Here is a 24,800-nt window from a genome sequence, read left to right as displayed (position 1 = left end):
TCACTGGGCGCTCAGAAAGTGTTGCACGGTCTTCGTAAGTTGTTGCGTGATCAGGAGACACATTCGAGTCCTCATTTGATAGTAAATGCCCCATGAACTTAACTCTGTCATTTTAAACTCGCATTTCTGTCTGTTTAATGTCAAGCCCTTTTCCTGGATTATCTTGAGCAGAGCCACTAATCTCGCATCGTGTTCCTCGACTGTAGGAGCATGTACAATAATATCATCAAATATATTGCGTACCCCGGTACATCCATGTAAAGCCTGCTGAATAACGCGTTGGTACATTTCTGGTGCGCATGAAATACCAAACAGTAGCCGTTTATAGCGATGTAGCCCTTGTTGGGTGACAAATGTAGTGATGGACCTGGACGCTTCACTAAGTTCAAGTTGATGGAATGACCACTTAATGTCTAACTTACTGAACACTGTGCTTTGGTTCAAGTCATACAGCACCTCTTCTTCTGTGGGTATAGGGTGTCGTTCCCTTATTATCGCATCGTTTGCTCGCCTCATATCGACACACAGATGAATATCAGACTGACATTTCGGAACAACAACAACTGGAGAAACCCATGTAGTGGGGCCTTCAGCTTTCTCGATCACATCTAGTTTCTCTAGCTCCTGGAGTTTAGCCTCTAATTTGTCGCTGAGTGCGAACGGTATCCTTCTCATACTCTGCACTACTGGTTTAACTGTCTTGTCAATCGGGTTGTTTGTGGGTTGTTTACAATCGTCACCAATTGAAAAAGCATACACATCATTACCGATATCAACAAGACGAACCTTTGACTTGTCTTTGCTTTTTCCTTGGTGTCTCCCTGGTTAGCTTCGGGTTTAGTCTTGCACATTTTTGATAAATGTCCCAACTTGTGTCATTTGAAACACTTTTTATCCTTCGCAGAACACGAATCAGAGTTCTGCAAGTGTGTATTACTTCCAAAACGATAACACTACTTCCTGCTTCCGGTTTGACGATCAGGGTCAGTTCGACGCTTCATTTGCACTCGATTGGTCTCTCGACGTGGTGTGCCAGTACTAACAACTCCCATACTCACAGCCTATTTTTCACTGGTTTCCATCGCCCTAACTACATTCTGTGATTGGTCCAAAGTAAATTTTTTACCTTTTTCGAGCAGTTTCCTCCGTAGATTGTGAGACAAGCATTTTTCTATCACTTGGTCTCGAATTTGCTCGTTGACGTCAACAAAATCACAGAATTCAGCTTCTGGACGTAGCCGTGTTATTTATTGTCTCAGAGGGTTGCTGTGAAATATTCCTAAAGAAATGTCTCTCATACGGAAAATTAACTTGGGGAGAGAAATACTGGTCGAGCTGATTCAAGGACATTGAATAACCTGATCCAACGCCGTCTGGATCTTCGTTAGGAAATGTGTAAAATATATCCTGCATCTGCATTCCTCCACAATGAAGCAATAACGCCTTCTTCTTGGTAATACAACTGTAGATATATAGTTGATGGATGAGCCAACTTCACCGACCTTCGAACATCACAATATAGGGTCAATCTTTCTATTCAATTCAACACATACGAGCAGTTCAATGCCACTGTAATACGAATATGCATATTTTAGTAAAGCACTATAAACGCTTTTAAGAAGTTTCGAGATTCAGGGGCCAGGTTAGCTAAATTACAAAAAGTAGTACATACATTCTGACCCTTTTCGCGTATCCGGTTCAACCAGTTGAAACGGTTGAATCTAGAAAGAAAACGACAGGCGCAGCTCTGAACCGAGGCTGACCTCAGGATTTTTCGGCACGTGTAGATTGAGGGGTGCATACGTGCCTGGACCGTTTCAACCGGGATACGCGAATGTAGCATTATTCTACCGTCGCTTAATCTGTTCCTTGTTGTGCTTTTAAAAAAAGTGCCGTTCTGATTGATCTAAACTAATAGTAATGTATCACTGGACTGAGAATTAATACGGATTTACCAAATTCATGTCTCTGTGATATTTCTTTTCTGGTGTAATTTATTTATCAATACAATTTATTGAAAGAGGAGTTTGAATGCGTCATTTGCAATGAATTAGCTTTTAATTGGTGGTACAGGGGCATTGAACTGCTTGTTTCTTGTTGTCTGTAGTTTTTGTTTTGACTGTATTTTATAAAGAATATTTAACTGCGTCTCGTGTTAAAAAATAAAAGGTACATATTTTGCATTGAACGTTCCTGTGGATCGGTTATCAATTTTTTAAAGTTTGCAAATCACTCTCCATCAAAAGTATCAGGGAAAATCTATATGTATCATCTACTTGTTACAAGTCAGTCTGTTATTATAAACATATATGGAATTCTGCTACCACTAGCCCTCCACCACTGGGTCGCGGGTTCGATACCTACGTGGGGCAGTCGCTAGGTACTGGCCGTACGTAGTTCGGTGTTTTTCTCCGGGAAACCCGTCTTTACCCCATCACCAAAACCTTGCACATCCTCAAATTACCATATCTATTAGTAGGGCGTAAACCACAAACAATACAATGATTACTCCCTCGATTTAGAATTATTAGCTACAGCGAGAGACTTCGCCGATTGAAGCTCCCAACTGTAACATACAGGCGCTTGCGCGGGAATATGCTTAACGTGTTCAACTTTATGAATGATTGCCGCTCAAGGAAAACTTGTGGACACAGTCAAAAATACTCAAACAATATTGTCATTTGAACATTACTTCACTCATGATATCAGGAAAAGTCTCACACAAGATATTATTTCATCTTGTAAATATTTGACTTTGAGAAAATCTTGGGTTGAAGTACCGTCATACAGCGTCTGATAAATACATTTATTTTATGTTTATCACATTGTATTTCAAATAATATTGATGTGGATATAGATAGAGGCAGCTATGCTTGCGTCCACTAATATTCTATTTAATTCTATTATATGTAATGTTGGCAGTGCCTGTGTGTGAAAGGAGAAAGGATATCAGCGATATAATTATGGTTCTAAGTTGGTGACCGATTGCATGGCTCTTTTTAACGGGTCTCTTAGATGAAATCAATGAAGTGAGGCGGCCCCTTGCAACACTTGACGGCTAAAATTACATCTACCGGTCATCTTCAATTGCCAACATCTGTTTGTTCGTACCAATTGAGATGGCAGAGTTATGGCCCTTTGTTCATTTCTAATACCAAAGTTTGTTTGTAGATGATTTACCATTGATTGGTATATGTGGCAATGTTTTTGTCATGTTTGTCTATCGTATAGCATGACAATTGCTCAAGGGCATATATATCTTTTTAGTCGATGGCCGGGAGGGGTAGTATAAACATAAGGGTTTGTGATTTACCATCGCACAGTGAAATACATGTTCTATTTTTTTCCTGACTATGAATGAATTATCCGGGTGGTAAGTATTGAAATAAATTGTTTAGCCTCTTGAAATCCCCATTTGAATGAAATTATTATTCTTTTACCGGTTTCTACATCACGACCGATTTTTTAGATTTCATTAAGATTCAGCGTCATATTATGTAATTTAAGATACATTTAACACATAAATGATATGCTGCTGTGCTGCTTATCGCAGATAACACAACCCTTGAAATGGCTTTTTCCGGTCCTGGCATAGGTTTCCTCATTCGCGACCAATTTAATAAACGTATTAGGAATTTTAATCATGACGATAAATAGCAATGCTTCGTGGCGTCATCTTCCATCTTGACGTCATGATTTATGTATAAAACCAGTTCTCTTGAAGAGAAAGCATCTTCTGATTCATCGACAATACCTGCAATGTAAAATGTATTAAGCGGAGCTCCTGTATTGAAATGTAAGTAGTGCATGTTTTAGTAAATTACGTTATCATACAATAACATCCATTTCTATATTTGTCACATACCATTACTTGGGCACGATTCCATTTACCTGTAGAGTTATGACCCTATTGTCAATAACACCTGAAGTATTATCACCGATATAGCCGATATTCAAACTCTGCCACCGTGTCGACACCACTACAAATGCAGTGTAAATTTAAAGGGATATTTGTTTGGGCACGGTATCAACGCGCAACGTCGTTTTAAGACCGTAGTTTAGTTCGAAGTAGTAAATCTTTCTCGCTTTTTCATTTCCATTACCAGCACAGATATATATAAATCAAATCTAACTGAGCTCAAGACTTCGTATTTAAGCTTATTCGATGTTTGTTTTCCCCTAGGTAAACACTTCCAGATTGCTACAATACACCACTTGTAGTTATATATAACGGCTGTTTGTTGCAGTGGTATCCACTAACAGACACATGTTCAAGCAAGATAAATCATCCTTACCTTCAGGAGTAGTACTTAAGTGTCGTTACATTACCACAGTATTGAGATTTATATGAATATATGACTATTACAAAGGATATTTAACTCCTTTTAAATGTTGCGAATAGAATATATATTATATATTTTTTCGCGAGATTTGATATGATTAAATTTTGTAATCTGCGTTATAAAATAATTGCCAGTCTCAACAAATCATTCATATTTAGTATATATGCACATCTAACTTCAGGTGGAATTTTTTTTGGCATATCTGCTTTCGATGTTACCAGATAACATTAACGAGCAACAAATATAACATCTCCTGCAAGCAAAGACGGTAAGAGGCTGGCGTTTTGTCTATGACTTTGCTTGTTGATATAGCAACCATAACAAGTTTGTTTGACAATGGGCTACCAACTTCACCTGAAAATGTTGTCTGTAGTTGGCTTAAGCTGTTGCGAAGACTCGAAAACCTAAACAAAAGTGATAAATATTGCTTACAGTCTCCTGATATTGATTTGAGAGTTTAATATAGACGGTCTGTAGAACAGTATCTTTTATGAAGACACGAACATATCGCAGCCTCCCAAAATACACACGCATACACTACACGCATGCATTTTGCACACAGGGAAGGCTGTCCTTAAATGACCATAGATGTTGATAGGACGTTAAAGAATACTAAACCAAACCAAACCATGGCTCTAATATATATTGATTATCTAGTAAGGACTTTCGTTTAGGTCCATAGGTCCATATCTGGTTATATTAACCTACAATAAAAGGTCCGTAAATCAGGGATAGACCAAAACTGAAACTGAAGTTAACAGATGTTTTATCATATGACATTTTACAATGAGATAAATCAATGTTCATGTCATAAACACATGGATGATATGAACCGTGTTGGCATGACAGAGTGAAGGACTTCAAAGACAAAATAGCATACACGATTTCGGATTCAATACATGTGATATTTAATTTCAAGTAAGTATGATTTGCACAATCGACATCATCAATAGCATCACATAATTAAGAATTTGATGAGATAATTCTGTAACACTTTCCTTTTCAAAGAACGAGGTCTGTAGCAGATTTACAGATTCGTTCCATGACGTCGCTCCTCCAATCAGGGCTAGGATTTATTGACCGATATATAGTCGAGGTCTACATAACTTTTCAACTCCATTAAACCTCATATTTATCTTAATAGAGTTGTCTGTTATTGTTATATAAGACAGGAAATTATGTTTTTGATCTTCAAACAAAAGGGAACGTCACGAACATCATCATTAGAAAAGTGCTGCATGTGGCAGTGAGCTTTAGGACAATACAATTGAAGGGTCGTCATAAAGCCAATATTGACTTGTTTATAGAAAATAAAAGCATGAAGAAGTCAATATCACAAATCAACGACTCCCGCGTGGTTATAATTTAATCGATGAGAATGGAGAATAAATTGTGAATCTAATAACTCTAATTTTTAGCACTTTGTTCTACTACAAAAGTGTTTAAACAACCAATGTTCAAACATTTGAATGAAAATCACAGACAAAAAGTTATTTTACCAGGCGTGTGGGCATTTTGTGAATCAGAAGCATATTAATGGTAAATGAAATGATAGTATTGTTATGCTCTTTTGTCTTTTAAGCCTATTGTTTTATATAACCATCCTTGATATTTTCACTTTTTTGTCAATTTGACATTATTCTGATGAGTTACTTGTTGTATAATTATGCCTGCTGACCAAAGTGACGAAGATGTTAATAATCAAAAAGATATCGACAATCCTTATTTCTATCTTAATTTCTGATTTTAAGTTCACTGAAATAGCAAATGTCTATACCTAAATACTATAATGGTGTCAATCCTAGTTGGAAACAGGATCACCGCTGCAGGCTTGGGATTACTAAAAGACTATACTTGCTATTACCCACTACATGCTTGTAAGAGGCAACTAATATGAAAACCCAAGCAGAGTATTTTACTGTTGTGTTGTTTATTGAGGTATTCAAAAATACCCGTTGCAACACTTCTGATTTGTATATTTTTCTGTTTTTTCTAAATTCGTTCTTGTTTCCTAACCTGAAACGACATTGGTGTTGAGCCTTCAGCCTTGCGATACCGTTATGGGTTCCTTTTCCTGATTCAGCCAAACCAAAGACTTTGAACCCGGTCCATTCTGCTCACTGCTTGACGTTCAAGTTTTAATGTGTTGTGGAAAAGGTTTGTTGGCACGATGTCGAGATAACGTGACTGGATAGGGTTTCTTGCGTTTTCGTGTCATGGTACTATTTTACCAGTGTGATGGTACTTTAAAGTATCCTGGCTAGCTTAAACATCGTTGTCACGGTTCTTATATATGAGCAAAGATGTTATTCAAAATCGTAACAAACATTAGTTGATATACAATTTCAGGTTTTGTCATTTAAGTGGCTTTATATCATTTTTGAACACCACCATCATTTACGCAATGTTCTAAGTAAACATTTGGATAGCCTATAAGTGTTCATTATTTACACCGAATTTAAAACAAATGTTATACGCTATAAATATCATCTCGAGGATTTTATAAATCAAGACTTCTCAGGATAAGAGATTGCAGAAACTAATTTTAGGGGGGGGGTTGAAATCTGTCAATTTAAAAGCCCACCTCATCTGCAATATCCTTGATTGGTTGATTAATTTACCAGTAAGCTTATATAATAAGAATTGTTTAAAAGAATAACAGGCTGTGTGCTGCACCCGAACCGCAAAGTATGAAGCCACCATGGACAAGGAGAATATTTGCAATACTGTTGATCGTGTCAAATGCCCTGTTCTGTAACGTAGACGCTTCAAGTAAGTACGGAATACCATTTCACCATGTACACAGGATACTTAAATGCAATGCTATAAAAGCTCATATTTACGATTTCGGCCAACTGGCCGATGCAAAAGGTTTATGCTAAACCGGTCTATTTTCGAGGGGTTGGTCATTAACCCTTTTCCTTGTGAAAAGGACTTCAAAAGTTCTGTAAAATTGTATATACAAATAATCACATGAACTTTCACAATAAAAAAAACTAGTTTTTTTTCTAAATTAGATAAAAACGAATAACTGTAACTTGTTGTTTCTAATAACATTTCAATTGAAATTCACATGAGCTGATAAATTGTTAGGTATGTTTTAAGCAAGATACATGTAACTGAAAGGCATATCAGTTTCTTTTCATTACATTGACGTAATGTAAAGTTGACAAGTTCATAAACAATGTCGATATACTAGATGCATTACCGGTTTTTCTCTTGTCCTTATTTTCTATTTACAGACCAGGCTACTCCTGTTCGACTTGTGGGGGGTACTTCAAAGTATGCAGGTCGCTTGGAGGTGAACCATGACGGCGTGTGGGGGACAGTGTGTGATTACAACTATGCTAACAATTACATCGCTGATGTCGTCTGTAAACAGCTAGGTTCCACTAGGTATGTTGTAAATAATACACTAAAGATATTTATAAGGCTGGATATGGTTCTATACTGGAAATATGCATTGCAAGGTATTGTCAGTATTTTTTATTTATTTTTTTTGCAATTTCCGGTGTTTAGCTCAGTAATGTATTACGTTTGCTATTTGTCTCCGTCGTCGTCCATCGTACGTCATCTGTTAACAATTAAATCTTTTCTATGTGTTTCAACAACAGTTAATGACTCTAAATTTGAACAGATCGGTGTCCTGGGCCCGAATCCATGAAACCGTTCAGATGCCCAAACTCAAATTATATGCTCAAGCGCAATTTAAAGATCTGATGATTAATTAATAAAAAAAATCACCTTTTTGTCATTGATTTGGAAGAGATTTACCGAGACTTACAGCCATATACCATTTTCAGTATTTATACCTGACGTTTTGATCGTGTCACATGATATAAGGGAGTTACAAGGAAGTAGGTTTGAGCACAGAATACATCCTTGAGCATGAGAACGGTTTCGTGAATATGGGCTTTAGTGTTCAGTGTCTTAGTTTCAAATTTTTGTAGCTTTGGTTAAATACATGTATATTATATCATAGAAATATTTCCACCACAACTATGGTTTCGCCATGTTTTACCTTAAATCCTATAAGATATCGGATACGTGACCTCAGTAGCAAGTCATAGACCACTGATTATTAGGAGGCAATGGAGCTCGATGAGGTAGTATTCATAAGTTTAGACACTAGTCCGTGTGAGTTAATTTGAGGAAGATGGTCTCTTTCATGGTTCTGTCAGATTTTCGAGTTGTGAGCGTCTAAATTTTGAACAGTCTTGTTCTTTCTCCTTTTTAACTACTATCAGGGATATATTAATTGCTGCTAAAGGCATGTGTCCGAAGTATGGCAGAACTTTAGTCTCAGTAGTGATCGCAACATTCAGGTATGTCATATATTTGTTGATATTAAACGTTTAATCTAAGTATAAAGTATTGATGGATCTTTTGTAAACGAAAACAAGTCGTTTTAATTACAGTTCTCAAAATATCGCATTCATCGATTCTCCCAGAAGGCTAAAACTTTTAGTATACACTGTACGTTTAAATGCATCAAACATTGACGCCAAATTGATTTTACAGTTATGTGACCGCACAACGCACCCCAAATAGCTGTGCGATTTCACAATCGTTCGCCCCGTCGTTCGCTTTTCTCCGCACAAACGTGCGATTTGGTACAATTGGTTGATCAATATTACGGAATGAAAAAAATCCGGAAAGCTCGCATGAAATAAGGTACACTGTATATATTAATTTCCCACCACAATATTTAAGATTATGTTTAATCTTACAATACGTGTTCAACAGGTAACAGATCAGGTAAATAAAATTTTGATGGGTGACCGGAGATTAACTACATGGCCTGTGTCAACCAGAGAAATCTGATATGTGTAACTGTATGACCGTTATGAAAGAACAACTGGACATTAGGTATTTTTTTAATTGCATTCGTTTTGGTCTATAGCTCCCCTTCACCTGGATTTTCCCACCTCCACAAGTTACGTTAATGCCCCGGGCGAGGAAAACTACGGTCCAAGTACACGTACAAAGTGGCTATGTTTACCTGTATATGAGACCGTGTCCGTATGTGTGTTGTTATTGAACATGTGTCGATTTTGGTCATTAAACAAACAACGGAGACACCATTTCTAAATTTAGCAACATCCAGCCCCCCCCCCCCCCCCCCCCCCACACACACACACACACTTACACACACACTTACACAAACCTCCGAACCAATATTTTTCTGAAGCCCCATGACGCCCTGGTCATAAATATAAATGTTTACATTGCGTTAGTTGGGACGAACTTCCGGTTATGACGTCATCAAGATGGCCGCCATTGTGAAATTATAAAATCGTTATTTTTCAATCAAATTTAACAAATGAGGTATCAAAATGACCGCAATAGAATAACAAACAGATCTGTTAACAAAACAAACTACTATGAATAGATTCATTTCCAACAAAAATGAATTAATGTCGATTTTGAGGTCAAAATTTCAATTTTTCACAAAATAATTGTCATTATTTTTGGTCAGATCTTTTCCAGAAAGCAAACTACCTTAGTCATGATTTAGAAATGTTTTATTCACACTATTGAGCTGAATAACCACACGCTATTTTGTTTATATCCTGTGTATCACAACTGTTCAAATATCAACAGTCATATCAACAATAATTGCCGTTTCTGTTTGTCTAAATATCTAACAAAGACAGAGTTCATGTCATTCGAGGGTACATATTGTCAATCCAGATCACTGTCTGTGCCTTCACCACTGCTTTGTACACTAAACTGATCTAGCCCATCTGTCAGCTGGTATACAGTTTCCGAGTCATCTGAATCCACATCGTCGTCAGACTCCAGTGGTTCGCCAGCGATGTCGATGAGCTCCTGTGGCAGAACATCTCCTGTGTACCACAGTGGCTCCAGCTTTCCATCCTTGACCTCCCATCCATGGTCAACCTTCACATCTGGAATATCTGGGTCAGCAATGTGGGCCCTCTCCCAGATTCCAACCTGATAGTTGACACGTCTTACGTGCTGCTCCAGACTTCTTCTGCATGTTGGAAGTGATCCCAGGTCCACATTCTTTGAAGGGTGGGGTTGGTCTTATTTGGCACACAGCTCCTGTATGCGGATGTATCGCAGCTCATTAACCTTGTTCACTCTAGCACGACAATATATGGCACACGTGAATTTCTCCAGTTCATCAAGGAGGTCTTATGTCCCAAGTTTCCCCCAACTTGCAGAGTACAGCAGCAAACTTTGGAGTTTTCTGGAGAGTTTTTAGTGGCTTGATCTTTCCTATTCTTTTGAATGCGCTGGTAGTGTCACATCTAGTGTATGCATGGAGACACATGAGTGCTGTGCAGTGGTTCTGCGTATAGCCCTCTGCCAGTTCGATTATGTTGATCAGTCGCTGCTTATTTCCAGTGCCAGTGTCAAATAGAATCACTACATTTGGCAATGTGAGGGCGTAGTGCAGTAGGATGAAGAATACATCGCTGTCCGGACTTTTGATCCGGATGTACTCGTATCCCTTGTCCTTTCCATACATGCAGTACAGAACTACTCTGGAATCTGTTTCCTCTTGGGATGAGCGTAGAGTTTCGATCTCCATCTTCGCTGTGCTTTGCCCATCTTCAGACGTCAGCTGGTATGCAGCTCCTTCACATATGATAATGACTTTTCTTCCAAGGAGCTTATTGGCATATGAATGATTACTCCACGTCTTTCAGAGGAGATTGATGAATGTTGTCTTGTTGTCATCATTTGACAGGAACTGCTTCCAATCAGGAGGTTTCTTTATGCTTGCCCCTTTACAATGAGCTTCTCACTACAGCCCCTTCTCTCACGTTCCATGGATTTGACAGAATTGGGAGTATACATATCTGTGCTGAACACCGCATCTGTTGTCGTTGACATCATGCCAAAAATCTTGTTGTAGATCAAGCTGAAATTGGCTGGTATCTCCTTGAGGTAGTAAAAGTAGGCATTACCATCATAGACCACAAGTGTTGACTCAGCCGATGGAACCGGTGCATCCTCACACTCTTTGGTCAGATACTGGAAAGATTTAGATTTATCTGTCTTTGCCAGAAATCCATCTGCTGTTCCAATGCTGTATGGGACAGGGGTCAGCGGGTACGTCATCAGCCTCTTCATGTCCAACTGCAAGCCCTGACTTTGGGATTTCACAAATAGTTGGAAGGCAATATTGCCTTGTTGCCGTTGTTACTTTCATCTTTTTGTTCATGTCACCAAGCATTCTCAGATTCATCCGCTTTACTGGTTTAAAGAAGTTTTCATTCTTCTCCAGCCTGTCTTTTATGAAAGCTTTCTGTGTCTCTTTTCCTGACTTTTCTGCGCCCAGAACATCAGTTGCTATAATATCAGTGACTGCAGCTCCAGATGAAAGACTGATAAGTTTGTCTTGGTCGTCAACTATAAATGGATTGATGAAGCTTTCAACTGCCTCCTTTGCCTTTCGTACGCATTTCTCACTTTTCAGGATCTCTGCAGGTCCACTTTGGCTGGCTGTCAGCATGTCAGCCATGTTCAGTGTCGTGTTGACATACTGGGACTCGCGTGTGTTGTTCGCACCCATCTTTGGTATGCATCATGGTTGCTGAGAACCCCTGAAACACCAAAACCATCCCCACCAGCGCCACCATGAGATTTGGCATGTCTCATTAAGGTTTCCTCCATAGTTTTGTCGACGGCACAGCGGTTTCCGGGTATGAAGGAACGAGCCACTCTCATGGCTCCCCTCTTGATCAAATCAGTGGCTCTGGGATGAGATACCTCAATGTTAGCGAGGAAGATGGAGAAGTATGTGAGATATCGGGCGTAGTTCTGACTACCGAATGCAAAAAATATGTCTGTCATGAGATGCAAACAGTGTGCATATGCAAGGAAGTCATTGTGCTTCACTGCCTTTACGAGAGAGAGTACTAGCCATATATGACTCATGTAGAAAGCCCAAAGTTGGGCAGTTTTTCCGTGACTGCCTTCACTGACCTCCACTCTATACTACAGGTAACCCCGGATGTAGTTACTGAATGCATCGTCATCTAATGCTGCGTCCAATTTGGTTTTTGTGAGCGATTGTAACAAATCATCCAACTTCTTCATCGAGTCTGCTTGGATGGAAGAGAGCAGTTCCTGCTCATCTTGGTGAGCCATGTATTGCCCCAATAACAACCTTCGAATCACCCCAGCATGGTCTTATGGCAGTGCATCGCCCTGTCATAGTGCTTTCCGGATATCACTTCTTGCAATGAACCAGAGGCAATCAGTCCTGCTTCAAGTAGGATGTCAGACAAACCAGAGCAATCCATCCTCTTCCTCACCATCTTCAGATAAGCACACACGAGGCGGAAGGTACCAATCAAAACAATATGCTTCTCATACTGTTTAGGGTTGTTCCAAAGCAATGGATATGCCTTCATGCAGACTCTCAAGTCGAAGGTTGTTATGACATACTGCTGGTTTACTTCATGTGTGGCCTCTTCAGCATATCTCAGACATTCTTGCACGTTCTTATAATCGGTGATGGGTTGGGTGATGACTGGGTAATAGTCAATGGTGGTGAGATTTGTTGGTGGCATACCAGTTAAGGATGTGAAGCCTGTCCAACCAGGTACGTCCTGTGAGGCTGTACGCATCATGCGAATGAGAACCCAAACACAATTGCGTCTCATGGCGCGTTTTAGGGCTTCTTCACCTCCAGGGCATGTCAAAAATTAGATTGTGAGGGAAGGACTCTTTCGTTGTGTCACATAGCATTCAGGAAGATTCACGACTTGATCTGTTTTCAGAGAACGCGCTACACTTCTGCTGACGGCCAGGATGTCAGGACGAGTAGCCCCCTCTTGCTCTGGGTTTCATTCAATGTACTGCATCGTAATACCATGAGCAGTGTGAATAGACCCATGGAAGAAATTTGACCAAAAAATAATGACAATTATTTTGTGAAAATGTTCAATTTTGACCTCAAAATCGATATAAATTCATTTTTTTAGAAATAAATATGTTTATAGTAGTTTGTTTTGTTACTGGATGTGTTTGTTATTCTATTGCGGTCATTTTGATACCTCATTTATTTGTTAAATTTGATCGAAAAATAACGATTTTATGAAAAAAAAAATCACATTTTGGGTAAATTTCACTTTGGTGGCCATCTTGATGACGTCATAATCGGAAGTTCGTCCCAACTTACGCAATGTTAACATTTATATTCGTGATCAGGGCGTCATGGGGCTTCAGTAAAATATTGGTTCGGAGGTTTATGGGGGGGNATGTTTGTGGGGGGATGCACGGTGGACCCTTCTAGCTCCCGGACTATAAGTCATTCCACAATTTACACCAACCACAATTGTTATCGCACAGCGTTTGTCCATATTGCGCATAAATGTGCGCAAGCAATTATCGTCCAGATTGTTATCATTCGTACACGGTGCGCACATCGTGTTCACACCGTGGGCGGGCACATCGCACATCGTGTAACTTTGTGCGATCCCACAACTGTATATTAACCCGAGTGGTATATGGTTGCGGACACATTTATATAAATATTTACCTGTAGCCAATTGTCAAAATGGTTAACAGTAGTAAAACGATGGTAAATCGTACATTAGAACATAGTGATATGACAACTGTGTCTCTTAAATTTATTTGTTGAATGCTAGATAACTTTTTTATTTTTTCTCTTAACTTCTCTTTTGTTAGACATTTTTTCAAGGCAACTCTGGTGATATCGTTGTTGATATCAACTGTCTTGGCAATATGGTATGCTACCATATTCCGCTAATGATATTTCAGTAAATTGACTCATCGAAGTGGCCATTCAAAACCGTCTCTGTATGTCATCAGTAGTTGCGAAACAGCAAATCCATGAAGAAAATGAATAGAAAAATAATTGTCACTTAAACCCATGTGAGCGTAATGGCCCCTTAAACCTGTTTTTTTTGTACTGTGTGCCATTTTGCATTGGACTTACGCGTTATTATCTTTTCCCCCGTTGCGTTAGCGATGTGAGGCACATCAAGCCATATGCATATTTCGGAGCCGGCACGGGACCGATTTGGATGAACAATGTTAGATGCACAGGGACCGAGATCTCCTTAGACAAATGTGTATTCAATGGCTGGGGCAACCACAACTGTGACCATCACTATGACCTATCTGTTATCTGCACAGGTAATTAAACATTGATAACCTTACAACCTGCATTTTCCAATATAGGAAAAAATAAATATTTCATGGTTTTTTTTCATATTGGCTAAATGAGAACACTGTTATGAGGCAATTTTCTTTTTAAAAGATCTATTTACTATAAATGCGATTGTTTTTACATTGATCAATATCATATTCTTTACGTGTGGAATATTTTGCAAATCCCGCTTAATCACCTTTCTATGCAGGAAATAATACATCAATTTAAAAAATGAAACACGAAGTTTAACTATGATAACAGATTTTGCATACTGCAAAATAATGTCACCGGTAGAAGAAAAACGATGATAATAGATTTGCACGTAAGACGACGTGATAACTGATTTGCACGAAGTCAAATAATGATGGGAGAAAATTAACCGTGACAACGGCTGTGATGTCAAACAATTTTTTCATATTAATTGTATGATATCATATAAGATTGATCAAGTATCTTAATTGACGATTTTGTATTTTTTATATTGGTTTGTTGATAATCCTCATTGATTTTAAGGTTATGTTTCCCTTGTGTCGCCGAATTCTGGCAGTTTACAAGGAGGAACAACACTCACCATTGAAGGAGTAGGATTTTCCCGTAACAACTTCAACCACTTTCCCGGAACGGAACACCTTGGTAACAAGGTGTATCTAGTGAATGATCATTTCCTCTTTTCGTGTGACGTAATCGTTCAAAAAACATCGACATCCAAAATAATCTGCCTTACGTAAGTAATAGTTTCAACAACATAAAAACGTTTTATTCTAACATCACGTAAAAGGGGCCTATCAGGTATAAGGTTTATGTTAAATACAGTTTAAGATTAAATTATCACAGTGGTACTACAAACGGTAAGGTGGGGTATCCAATTTAATGCTTTTTGTGGGCCACAGCCGATCAGTTTAAAAACGTTTTTATACTGGCAGAAATGAGGAGAAAGTTAAGAGGTCTGCATAAAACAAGGATTGTTTTATCAATCAGTTCCTGCATAGAAACATAAGCGGATGCAAATTACCGTTTGAGCTTGGTTGACCCACTGAATCAGGAGTTATTATCAGGGAACCGATTTTCTATTTGAAGTATCAGTAATCCTTACCTCCAATTTAAAACTCAATAAATGTATGAAGATTTAATAAATGCAAGGAATTGCAGGAGGTTTTCGCAGAGAAATGACGACAGACCGACTAGAGCAATATCGCCTCCCATTAAAATCCTGTCATTCTGTGTAAATCCTTTGATCTTTGTTACCTATAAATGTTTGATCATGAAGGTCGAAACAGTTGTTTCACCAAGTCCAAATCACTGTTTGTCTTCAAACAATTGAAATATATAGTGTCGCCGCAGTGTTGCTTATAATATGGATTAATTTAACCTTGCGACTCGAATGATCTGGAAACTCAAATTCATACGCCAAAAAGTCACATGATTAGGAACAATAATGGATGATAGAAGGTCTGAGCTATCATAAAAAAATTTAATTGGTTAACGGGTTAAAATAAATAAGCATGAACTACAACTGTAACGGTGTCCTCTGCTTAACCTGTTGTGTGAGGGAGTGAAATGCAATCAAGTCTAAGTTCATATCTCTCAGTAAGATCCACTTTAATGAGAACCTGAGTGACCTAATACCAGGACCTGAGTGACCGAATAACAGGACCTGAGTGACCCAATACCAGGACCTGAGTGCCCCAATTCCAGGACCTGAGTGATCCAATACCTACACTGCTCACCGGCTTCACATCTGCGAGGACTCAAACACTGAATAATCTGAGAAGGGAATGAATCGATCTTACTTCTATTGCAACACTTGACGTTATTTAGTGTCCTCATATGACCGTTTCAATATCCTACTCCGTATCAGTCCGAGCTTCGGGCCTCCGACCCCTAGGGCTGATATGAGTCGGGGGCTTGGCAGTAGGATACGAAACTGTCATATAGTAACCATGTTAATCATATACCGCCGTATGACACAACACATACACGCAATACCAATTGAAACACACAGACATTGGATATTTCATGAGCTTTACTATACTCACTTCCGACCTTAAATAAAACGCAACAAACAGAATAGTAAATACAGATGGATATGTAATGTGTTCACTCCCAGTTTGAGGTATAATTTCACTGAAAAGTGTTGAACCGGAAGTTGAACAAACATGGCGCGTGTCGGGCGGATATGGCGCATACATATCATTATATGATAATCAATAATAACCTTTCCTTGATATGTAGCTATTTTTGAGTATTCCTGTTTTCAGTTTCCAGAAAAAAGACATTGGGTTAGCTAAATTCAGTAAGGAGACTTATCTTGTGATGAACATTCTTATATTGTTTTATATTTTGTTTTCATCCAGACCCGGTATGCCACAGGACTACTACAAATACTACAACAACTACAACTACAACTACTACTACTACTACTACTTCACTGTCCAGGTTACTGTGGATGGAGTTGATATACCTTCATTATGCGGTTACTACCATAACAATTGTTACTTCCAGGTATTTTCGTTTGGACAGTTGACACGCATATTTTTATCAATAAATTACATCGTTGTTTCATACTAATGTTCGGGGCAAGGTCGAACATGAGCTGCATTAGTGATCTCCTAAATTCTAATTGGTTGACTCTTACAACACAAACTATCTAATTACCTTAAGTAGCCGGCAAAGTTGAAATATGTACAACGACTATATTAAGTTCATGATTGTCAAAGAACAATTAGTCCCCAAACTTTGTTTTGGGGATCTAATTACATGATGGATAAAAATAAGCAACCAAACGAATGACATGACATTTTCGTAAACCCATAGCGTTTACCACTTCAATGTACGTAACATGCCTTAAACAGTTTTTGTTTGCTTATTGATACAGTCTGACTAAGTATAATGTCTTAATTTGTATTTAAGCCAAATTTGTATTCTACACCAACCATCGAAGAGATCATCCCCTCAACAGGACCGCCTGGTATGTTTTTCGGTTTTGTTTTTATTAACTATAACACATTTTGAAATAATCAATTCGACTCATTATGTGTTGATTATGTAATGATTGCCGATATCAAACCATATACGTAAAAAACTTTTTTTCAAATTCAAGCTTAAAGCTGACAGTGCAAGTTAAAAAGCTTTCAAGTGAGAATAAAAAGTTAAAAAATATCTGGTTTTGAGATTTTCCCCTGTGACTATCTCTTCCGGCTGTCGTATCTAAGGAAGCACCGACATTTTAGAATGTACTTGTTTGGTAATAAGTAGGGGTCTCCCTTTGTATAATAAATGCAATACATATTTTCATGCAAAATCTATTAGAACTACATAGATTGTTCCGACTTAATTCAGGAACATTACTGACCCTGAAAGGACTGATATTCACCTCTAAATATGGTTTAAATGCCAGCACAAATGGGCGAGAAGAGGAAATTGCAAGGTAGGTTAAAACATTTTGATTATTTACCTGTAATCACATATTTCTTGATTGCTAATTTAATTAAATTGGTAGAAAAGCGTCACTTAGAATATGACTTTATAGACTAATTAAGTAAATTTCTTATTGTTTGAAAGATGTCATTTGAATTGCTCTCGTAACTTTCAGAGTAATGGCAGGTGGTGATATGTGTGATTTGAAGTCTCCAGATGGACAAACGTGAGTAAATATGCTGTGTTTTATCTATAGATTATATAAAAATTCCCAACAAACAATGTAATGATATTTGCATGAGTAATAACAATTTATTGATATGTGTTAAAGACTGTTCGCTTTTTCATAGCTATGGGATCGCATTGGAAAACAACGGAGAAAGTGACCATGGTTTCATGGCCTGCAGGTTGAGTGAACAGGGATCAAAAATAGGTAAGTTGTATGCATTTTTCAGCATATATTCTTTAAATCAAAATACTATAAATGCCAATTTAGCGATCATCTTACAACGTTTTGCATTTCGATCTTAAAATATTTCTTTCCGATAATTAAGCACCAAATATAAACAAATGAACAGTATATACATTATTTAAAGGCGATTCTAGACGCTCATGTACATTGTATGTATATTTATATATATGTGTATGTCATAAAATTTTGAAAATATAATAAAAAGAAATAAAAAAAAAATAAAAAAAAACCATCGCGTCTTTGGAATGTTGCATCCACTGCCCCCATGATATCATTGTGTGTGAAGCTCTGCCTGCAAATTAAGTAAGTGTATAATACAATTTTGGCTATTTTCGCAGTGGACATTTTTTTTACGTTTTATCGTATAACCTTAAAAAAAAAAAAAAATGACATCATATACCGCAATGTCTGGCATAGTATTTGTAGTTCTAACTGATTGGTTGAAGTTGCTTGGCGATGAAATTTTTGCGCAATGCTGTGTTTTGTACAAAGTTATTTAGTGTTTATGAGAAATGAATAAATATTCACTGACCGTGTATTAAAAAAAAAAAAAAAAAAAAAAACCCACACCAAATATAGATACTCAAATCATTCACGGCACGGCAATGTGTTGTATCCTTGAGCAAGATACTTTACTCCGCTTGTTCCAGTCTACTCAGCTGTAAATGAGTACGTGGCTGGGTAGTGCTAGAATTGTTGAGTGCTAGCTGTTAGCGCCGAAATGGCAGCTCCGGCTGTATGCTCCCCAGGGAGTTGGGAAATGTACTGGCTAGTTGCAAAGGCACTATAACCACGGATAATAATTTGTGAATCGCTTTGAGACGACCTACGAACTAGGTTGTGATAAAGCGGTATATAAGAACCTCCAATTATTACTATCATTATAAATAAAAAAAAACTTCTGAAACCAAACAAAGACACATTCGAGTGTACTCCAAAAATCCGCACCCGTTTTCCTGTTAGAGTGGGAACCAACATATTTGTCTGACTTAAAATATAACATTATATGTACACATCCATGTTTGAATCACACTATTTGGATTGTCGGAGAAGGCAATATTTGTTGAACGTGATGATCCGGGATGAGTTAATCTAACCCTTCGTCGTGAACAAGTGTTATTTTAATCATGTGTATGTATTAAATCAGGCAAAGTTCTCTCAAGTGTTTACCATTACTCGTACATATTGAAAATATTATACAAATATATACATTATTTGTAATTGTTCTCTTTTGTAGGAAATTTCAATGTCAGCTTCACTTTATCCGTTCAAGGGAGGTAAGTTCAATTCATTACCTTAAAAATGCCAGATAAACGTGATGTATACAGTATATAATCTAATCAGTTCGTCAGCTTGATACTTACTTGACGTCTTTGATGATATTGCCGTGTACAAATCGACCAAATTTTGCGGCAAAGTCAAAGGAAATACATATTATTTCTAGCATTTGAAAAGGATCGTCGTTAATGTTCATCGTTTTCTGATAGCTGTCTAAAACGTATCTTTATTCACACCTTTGCATGATTTGTAAGAGGTGAATACTAGTGCAAAACTCTGATGAATGGGATACTTTAGATCATTGCTTTTCTCTCTAATTCCTACCTACCTTGTTCTTTCCGAAATACCTCGTTTACAATAATATACCTGTGTTAAGCGTTTGCCAAATTGAGGAAGGTTATGGATTCTGTGACCTGCCCAACACCATCAAAATTCTTTAAGTTTGATGTTTTCTAATCTCTGTTTGAGGTTCGACTGGTGGCCGTAGGGTCTGGGAGGCCACCACAAGTGAAATATTATCCCTTTATCTGTCGAAACAAGTTATTGTATCGCCGCCATTACAACAGCTTTTTCTGTTGTAATGGCCGAATAATACTATTAAAATATAGGACAGCTATACACAAATTATCTAATGTTTAAATATTGATACTGAATGCATAATGTTAACTTTTCTTACCAACATCGAGGCATTTGAATGTTTAAAAAGTTGACATTGTTACTTTGGTGATGTTCGTAAGGGGTCAATCCGCATTCTCATTTTTAATAAACACCTGTAACAGTTTGAGAACGCAGACTTTTTTAGAGGTAATAGTAAACTTGCTGATGATGGTGCTTGTTTATTCTTTTTTTTAGTTTTTAGGTTTTTTTTACCGAACCGGGGAATATTAGTTTGGGTTTGTCCGTCTGTCTGTCTGTCTGTCACGCTTCGTTTCCGTGCAATAACTGCAACACATTTTAACAGATTTTCTTCAAACTTGGTAACAGGGTTAAATGCCTTAAGGGCTCGGCCAAATTCCAACTCCACTTTCAGCGGAATTTATTTGGCGGAGTTATGGCAACTTGAATAACGAAAACGTCATTATCGGCAGTTTTCATGCAATAACTGCAACAAATGTTAACCAATTTTATTCAAACTTGGTACCAGGGTTAAATGCCTTAAAGGTCTCGCACAAGTGTGATGACCACTTAAAGCGAACTTTCTTTGGCGGAGATATGGCCCCTCGCAAATATTACCCGATAGTCCTCAAACTAAGTAACATAGTTCCTCGCACTAAGGGCTCGGCCAAGTTTGACAACCACTTTAATCGGATTTCATTTGGCGGAGTTATGGCCCCTTGCTTAACGAAAAACGTCATGTTCTGCAGTTTTCGCTTAATAACTCTAGCAAAAATTAGCAAAGTTCCTTCAAAGTTGATAAAAATGTTTTGTTTCTCTGTCTTTCCACCCAACTCAGGCACTCTCTGGTTTTCGTGTGATAATTGCTGTATATATTGTGCAGACATTTCAACCAAATTCCGGATGCACATCCGACTCATGCTTAGTTTACCAACCGATGTGATTTGTGCATATTTACGGTTAGTTACTGAGGTATAAGCCTTTTATTCTTCGAGTTGCAAGCTATACATTATGTCTCAACAGATAGATACTCACATGTTTAAACCTAACCTCAATAATGTTTACCTACAATATGTCTGCAAGCGGGGGATATAAATTCCACGAATTTGCTTGGTTTATTGTTTTTAGTGTTCGTTTTCTGTTGTTTTTGTTTCTCTATGTGTATGTAATCGCCTACCTGTTCACTAATTCATGCTCACAAATTTTACCGTGTAGACTGCTCCTGTCTTTTTAAAGTTTTTAACATTAGTAACATTGAATTTATCAACAATAACAACTTAAAAACAGAACGGAATTAATTTAGAATTCCGTCATATTTATTACGAAACCAAGTGTTTTAGTGCGTGGTAAATTACGATCATGGGAAAACATTGTGTGATCAATCATTAAAATCGCTCCAAGTCATGGAAGATGGGTACATACGCCACTAGTATTCATCTGTAAACAATTATATGTGATAAGTTAAAGTACACAAGGTTGAAAATGTAAGAATCCATTTTTTTATAAAGATAGATGATTTATTGCTGATTACATTTCTAGGTCGAGGGCCAATTTGGATCTCTACACAGTTTCCCGTAATGGGCAAATTTTCATGTTCCAGAGTTATGCGGGTATGTTTTAATTCAGAAAATAGAAGTGACTTGAGTGGCAACACTACGAATGTATGTATCGAGAATGCAATATATTTGTTTATTGTAAAAACAGAAACTTTAAACATTGGGCAGTGAGTAAATTTCGAAATTAATTGTTTGATATTTGTAAAAACTATTGATTCGATGCATGTACTGTTCACATTTAAGTATCTGGTTGTTCATGTAAGCATTTTATATAAAAAAAAACTTATTTTATTTCAGAAATTGATAACATTTCTCCGTCATCCGGTAGTACTGAAGGCGGAACATTGTTAACTATAAAGGGGATGTTTTCTGACGGGACTCTATCGAACGCTGTTGTCAAAGTTCAAGGTGTGTAAATATAAATATGATTTGTTCAAATATGTTCAAATTTGTTATCATGTAGATTTCAATTTATATGGATGTTATTATAAATAATACTGATGATCTGTTTAGGTACGGAATGTCACGTGATACATGTCAATGAAACCACTGTTATCTGTCGGACGAGCCGGATACCAAACGCAGTAATGAAGCTGTATCCTGGTAAGTAATGTTTGATTTTTAAATTTATTGATTAGATTGATTTCACATTAAATAAAAATACATTGTTTAACACACAAAAGTTAGAATGTAATAGAGCGTTTCATGCACTAATTATTTTTATAAAAGAAAAAATGTAAAAGCTCAAATGCACATATACGAACCATGTATGGCATTTCCTGAAAAGACTTTGATTAAATTGCCCGTCAAAGCTGCAAAAACACGAATTAATATTATGGGCACATCTGGTCGATTACATTTTAACTTTGTAACGACGAAAAGAGAACGCCATGTTAATTTGAATTGTATTTGTTGAATAATTTAGGAAACAGAGGCATCATCGTTGAGTCCTGGAACGAAACATTGGCTGATATGGATAATCTCGAAATAATAGAGTCTCTGAACGAGAGTTTTCCTGATTATCAAGTAATGTTCGCTGATGCAACACAAATCCCTGGAATAGGGATTTCAAACAAATATGTCAACAGAATGAAAGGATTTTTCATGCCCCCTTTTGATGGTGAATACCAGTTAGTCCTAAACTCAACTGAGGGAGCCCAGCTATACTTAAGTACAGATGAAGAAAATTTGGTACGTTATCCTTTGTATATCTTGTATGTTTTCTTCGAAGCTGGAAAACAAATGAGGATGTTATTTTTCGCTGAATTATAATTTTTCATTATGAGTGCATTTTAAACGTGTTTGTCTTCAACTGGAATTAGTACAATATATGTACATTTGTAAATTATTTTTTTAACCGATTCAGTATCAAACAGGGAAATATGAGGTATATATGCAATTTTTGTTATAGCAATTAATTACAAGTAAAGATGTGAAAGGAACCTACACAACCAGTAAAATGTTACTGTATTCAAATCAAAGGTAAGTATTATTGAAATGTTGATTCGGTATTTATCATATCATGAAATAAGATTTTGCTCTCTTTTCTAACAAACGAAACATATTCTGTAACAATATACACTGACATACATTTTCAACATGTTTACACAACGTGACTGTTATATATTTACTTCACAAAACTGTACGTCAGCAGTAGACGTTCGAAAAAAATATTGTCTAGCGTAATGTTACCAACAGTTTTCTGGCCAAAGTTCTACTAATTCTAAGGGCCGACAGCCTAAAGGCTAGCTAAATGGCAGTCATAGTTTTAGAACGGTTTTCAAGTTAATATTGAAACTCATAGTTGTTTTATTACTCTCCCCAGTATTGGTGAATGGAAAATTCCTATTTTTCCTGCGGTCATTTCAGTCACATTGAATATATATAGATGATAAAAAAGTCACTCAATAGTAGAACTGGATTTTAAACGGCTAAATCAGTTTGTACAAAATGTAACGAGGAACAGATATGATTTTTTGAATATGCATGTTATAATAATTATGGATGTGTCACCATGGAAATTATACCTTATGTTTTCATTATTGCATTCATGCACACACACTTTTTAATTTATATTACTTAACCTTTACATACCACTTTGTTATTACAGCTACTACATGGAGGTGTTTTACAGACAGAGCAATAGTTCAATGGCAGTGAATGTAGCAGTTCGATATTTAGATAGCATAGTTAACCATTATATGGCTGGGAACGTGCAGCAGGAAGAACAAGAAATACGACTCAGTTCTACTATTCAAAAGGAGCAACAGACCATAACAATTCCTAATATCAGCAACCAAACGACCATCTATGAAGAACAAGTAATTATCGTGGAAGATTCGGACAAAAGTCCGACATATGGAAGGTTTCGTCTCGGGATGTACTCTGTGTATACAGGTATAATGCTTCGTCCTTTTTTTGACTCACATTTTTGTAAAATTGAAATAGAATATTAATTTGCTAGAACTAGAAATAAAATAACTTGATATAAAAACAATGTATCGTGACGCATTCAATGAACGAGTTGAGTCATTATTAATAACTTCAATCTAGTTACGCGGCGCATTCTATTCACAAAATTGGTCAATGTATGTGTCGGTTACACAACTTTCAAGCTATGTTGGCATATTTGATTTTAGTAGAGATAAAAAAAAATGCCAAAATTATCTCACTAAGTCGACTTACCATGATAATTAACTCGACTTATCGTAATAATCAAAGAGTTCGATTTAGTTTACTTTTTACTGAAAAAAAACTACTGAAAGGACTTGAAAAGCTGAATTGCTTCTTTATAGAGAGCATCTCAGTCGGAGTATCGGCCATCGGTATGATGAATGCATTACAGGCTCTTCCGGTATTTGATAAATCCGAAACCGTGACTGTCAACAGGACTGTGCATGGTCAAGGCTTCAAGTACACAATCACCTTTGTATCGGAGAGAGGTATTGTATTTAAGGATC

The 24,800-nt window shown here is 37.2% G+C and overlaps 2 protein-coding genes across 2 annotated transcripts in view; one reads left to right on the top strand and one right to left on the bottom strand.

Annotated features, from left to right (window-relative positions):
• LOC110453336 (uncharacterized protein K02A2.6-like) lies at window positions 1-675 on the bottom strand. Its single transcript, XM_021502249.1, has one exon. The coding sequence runs from the start codon at window positions 673-675 to the stop codon at window positions 1-3; it is 675 nt and encodes a 224-aa protein (XP_021357924.1).
• Window positions 676-6,460: 5,785 nt separating this feature from the next.
• LOC110453341 (fibrocystin-L-like) overlaps window positions 6,461-24,800 on the top strand; it is a 43,443-nt gene continuing 25,103 nt past the window's right edge. The window contains exons 1-18 of the mRNA XM_021502253.1: window positions 6,461-6,500; window positions 6,998-7,115; window positions 7,586-7,739; window positions 14,317-14,486; window positions 15,016-15,226; window positions 16,857-17,004; window positions 17,413-17,470; window positions 17,842-17,929; window positions 18,095-18,145; window positions 18,270-18,352; window positions 19,629-19,668; window positions 21,824-21,894; window positions 22,138-22,248; window positions 22,354-22,443; window positions 22,766-23,031; window positions 23,252-23,322; window positions 23,951-24,237; window positions 24,636-24,782. Coding sequence (XP_021357928.1) covers window positions 7,034-7,115; window positions 7,586-7,739; window positions 14,317-14,486; window positions 15,016-15,226; window positions 16,857-17,004; window positions 17,413-17,470; window positions 17,842-17,929; window positions 18,095-18,145; window positions 18,270-18,352; window positions 19,629-19,668; window positions 21,824-21,894; window positions 22,138-22,248; window positions 22,354-22,443; window positions 22,766-23,031; window positions 23,252-23,322; window positions 23,951-24,237; window positions 24,636-24,782 — 2,128 coding nt within the window. The 5' untranslated portion in view covers window positions 6,461-6,500; window positions 6,998-7,033. The remainder of the gene's footprint in view (window positions 6,501-6,997; window positions 7,116-7,585; window positions 7,740-14,316; window positions 14,487-15,015; window positions 15,227-16,856; window positions 17,005-17,412; window positions 17,471-17,841; window positions 17,930-18,094; window positions 18,146-18,269; window positions 18,353-19,628; window positions 19,669-21,823; window positions 21,895-22,137; window positions 22,249-22,353; window positions 22,444-22,765; window positions 23,032-23,251; window positions 23,323-23,950; window positions 24,238-24,635; window positions 24,783-24,800) is intronic.

The sequence above is a fragment of the Mizuhopecten yessoensis genome, unplaced genomic scaffold, assembly GCF_002113885.1.
Source record: "Mizuhopecten yessoensis strain PY_sf001 unplaced genomic scaffold, ASM211388v2 scaffold7281, whole genome shotgun sequence".
Lineage (NCBI taxonomy): Eukaryota > Metazoa > Mollusca > Bivalvia > Pectinida > Pectinidae > Mizuhopecten > Mizuhopecten yessoensis.
This window is presented reverse-complemented; position numbering and strand designations above follow the sequence as displayed.

Bases quoted from the DNA above. Each gene is read 5' to 3' on its own strand.
- LOC110453336 (XM_021502249.1), bottom strand. From the start codon at position 675: ATGAGAAGGATACCGTTCGCACTCAGCGACAAATTAGAGGCTAAACTC.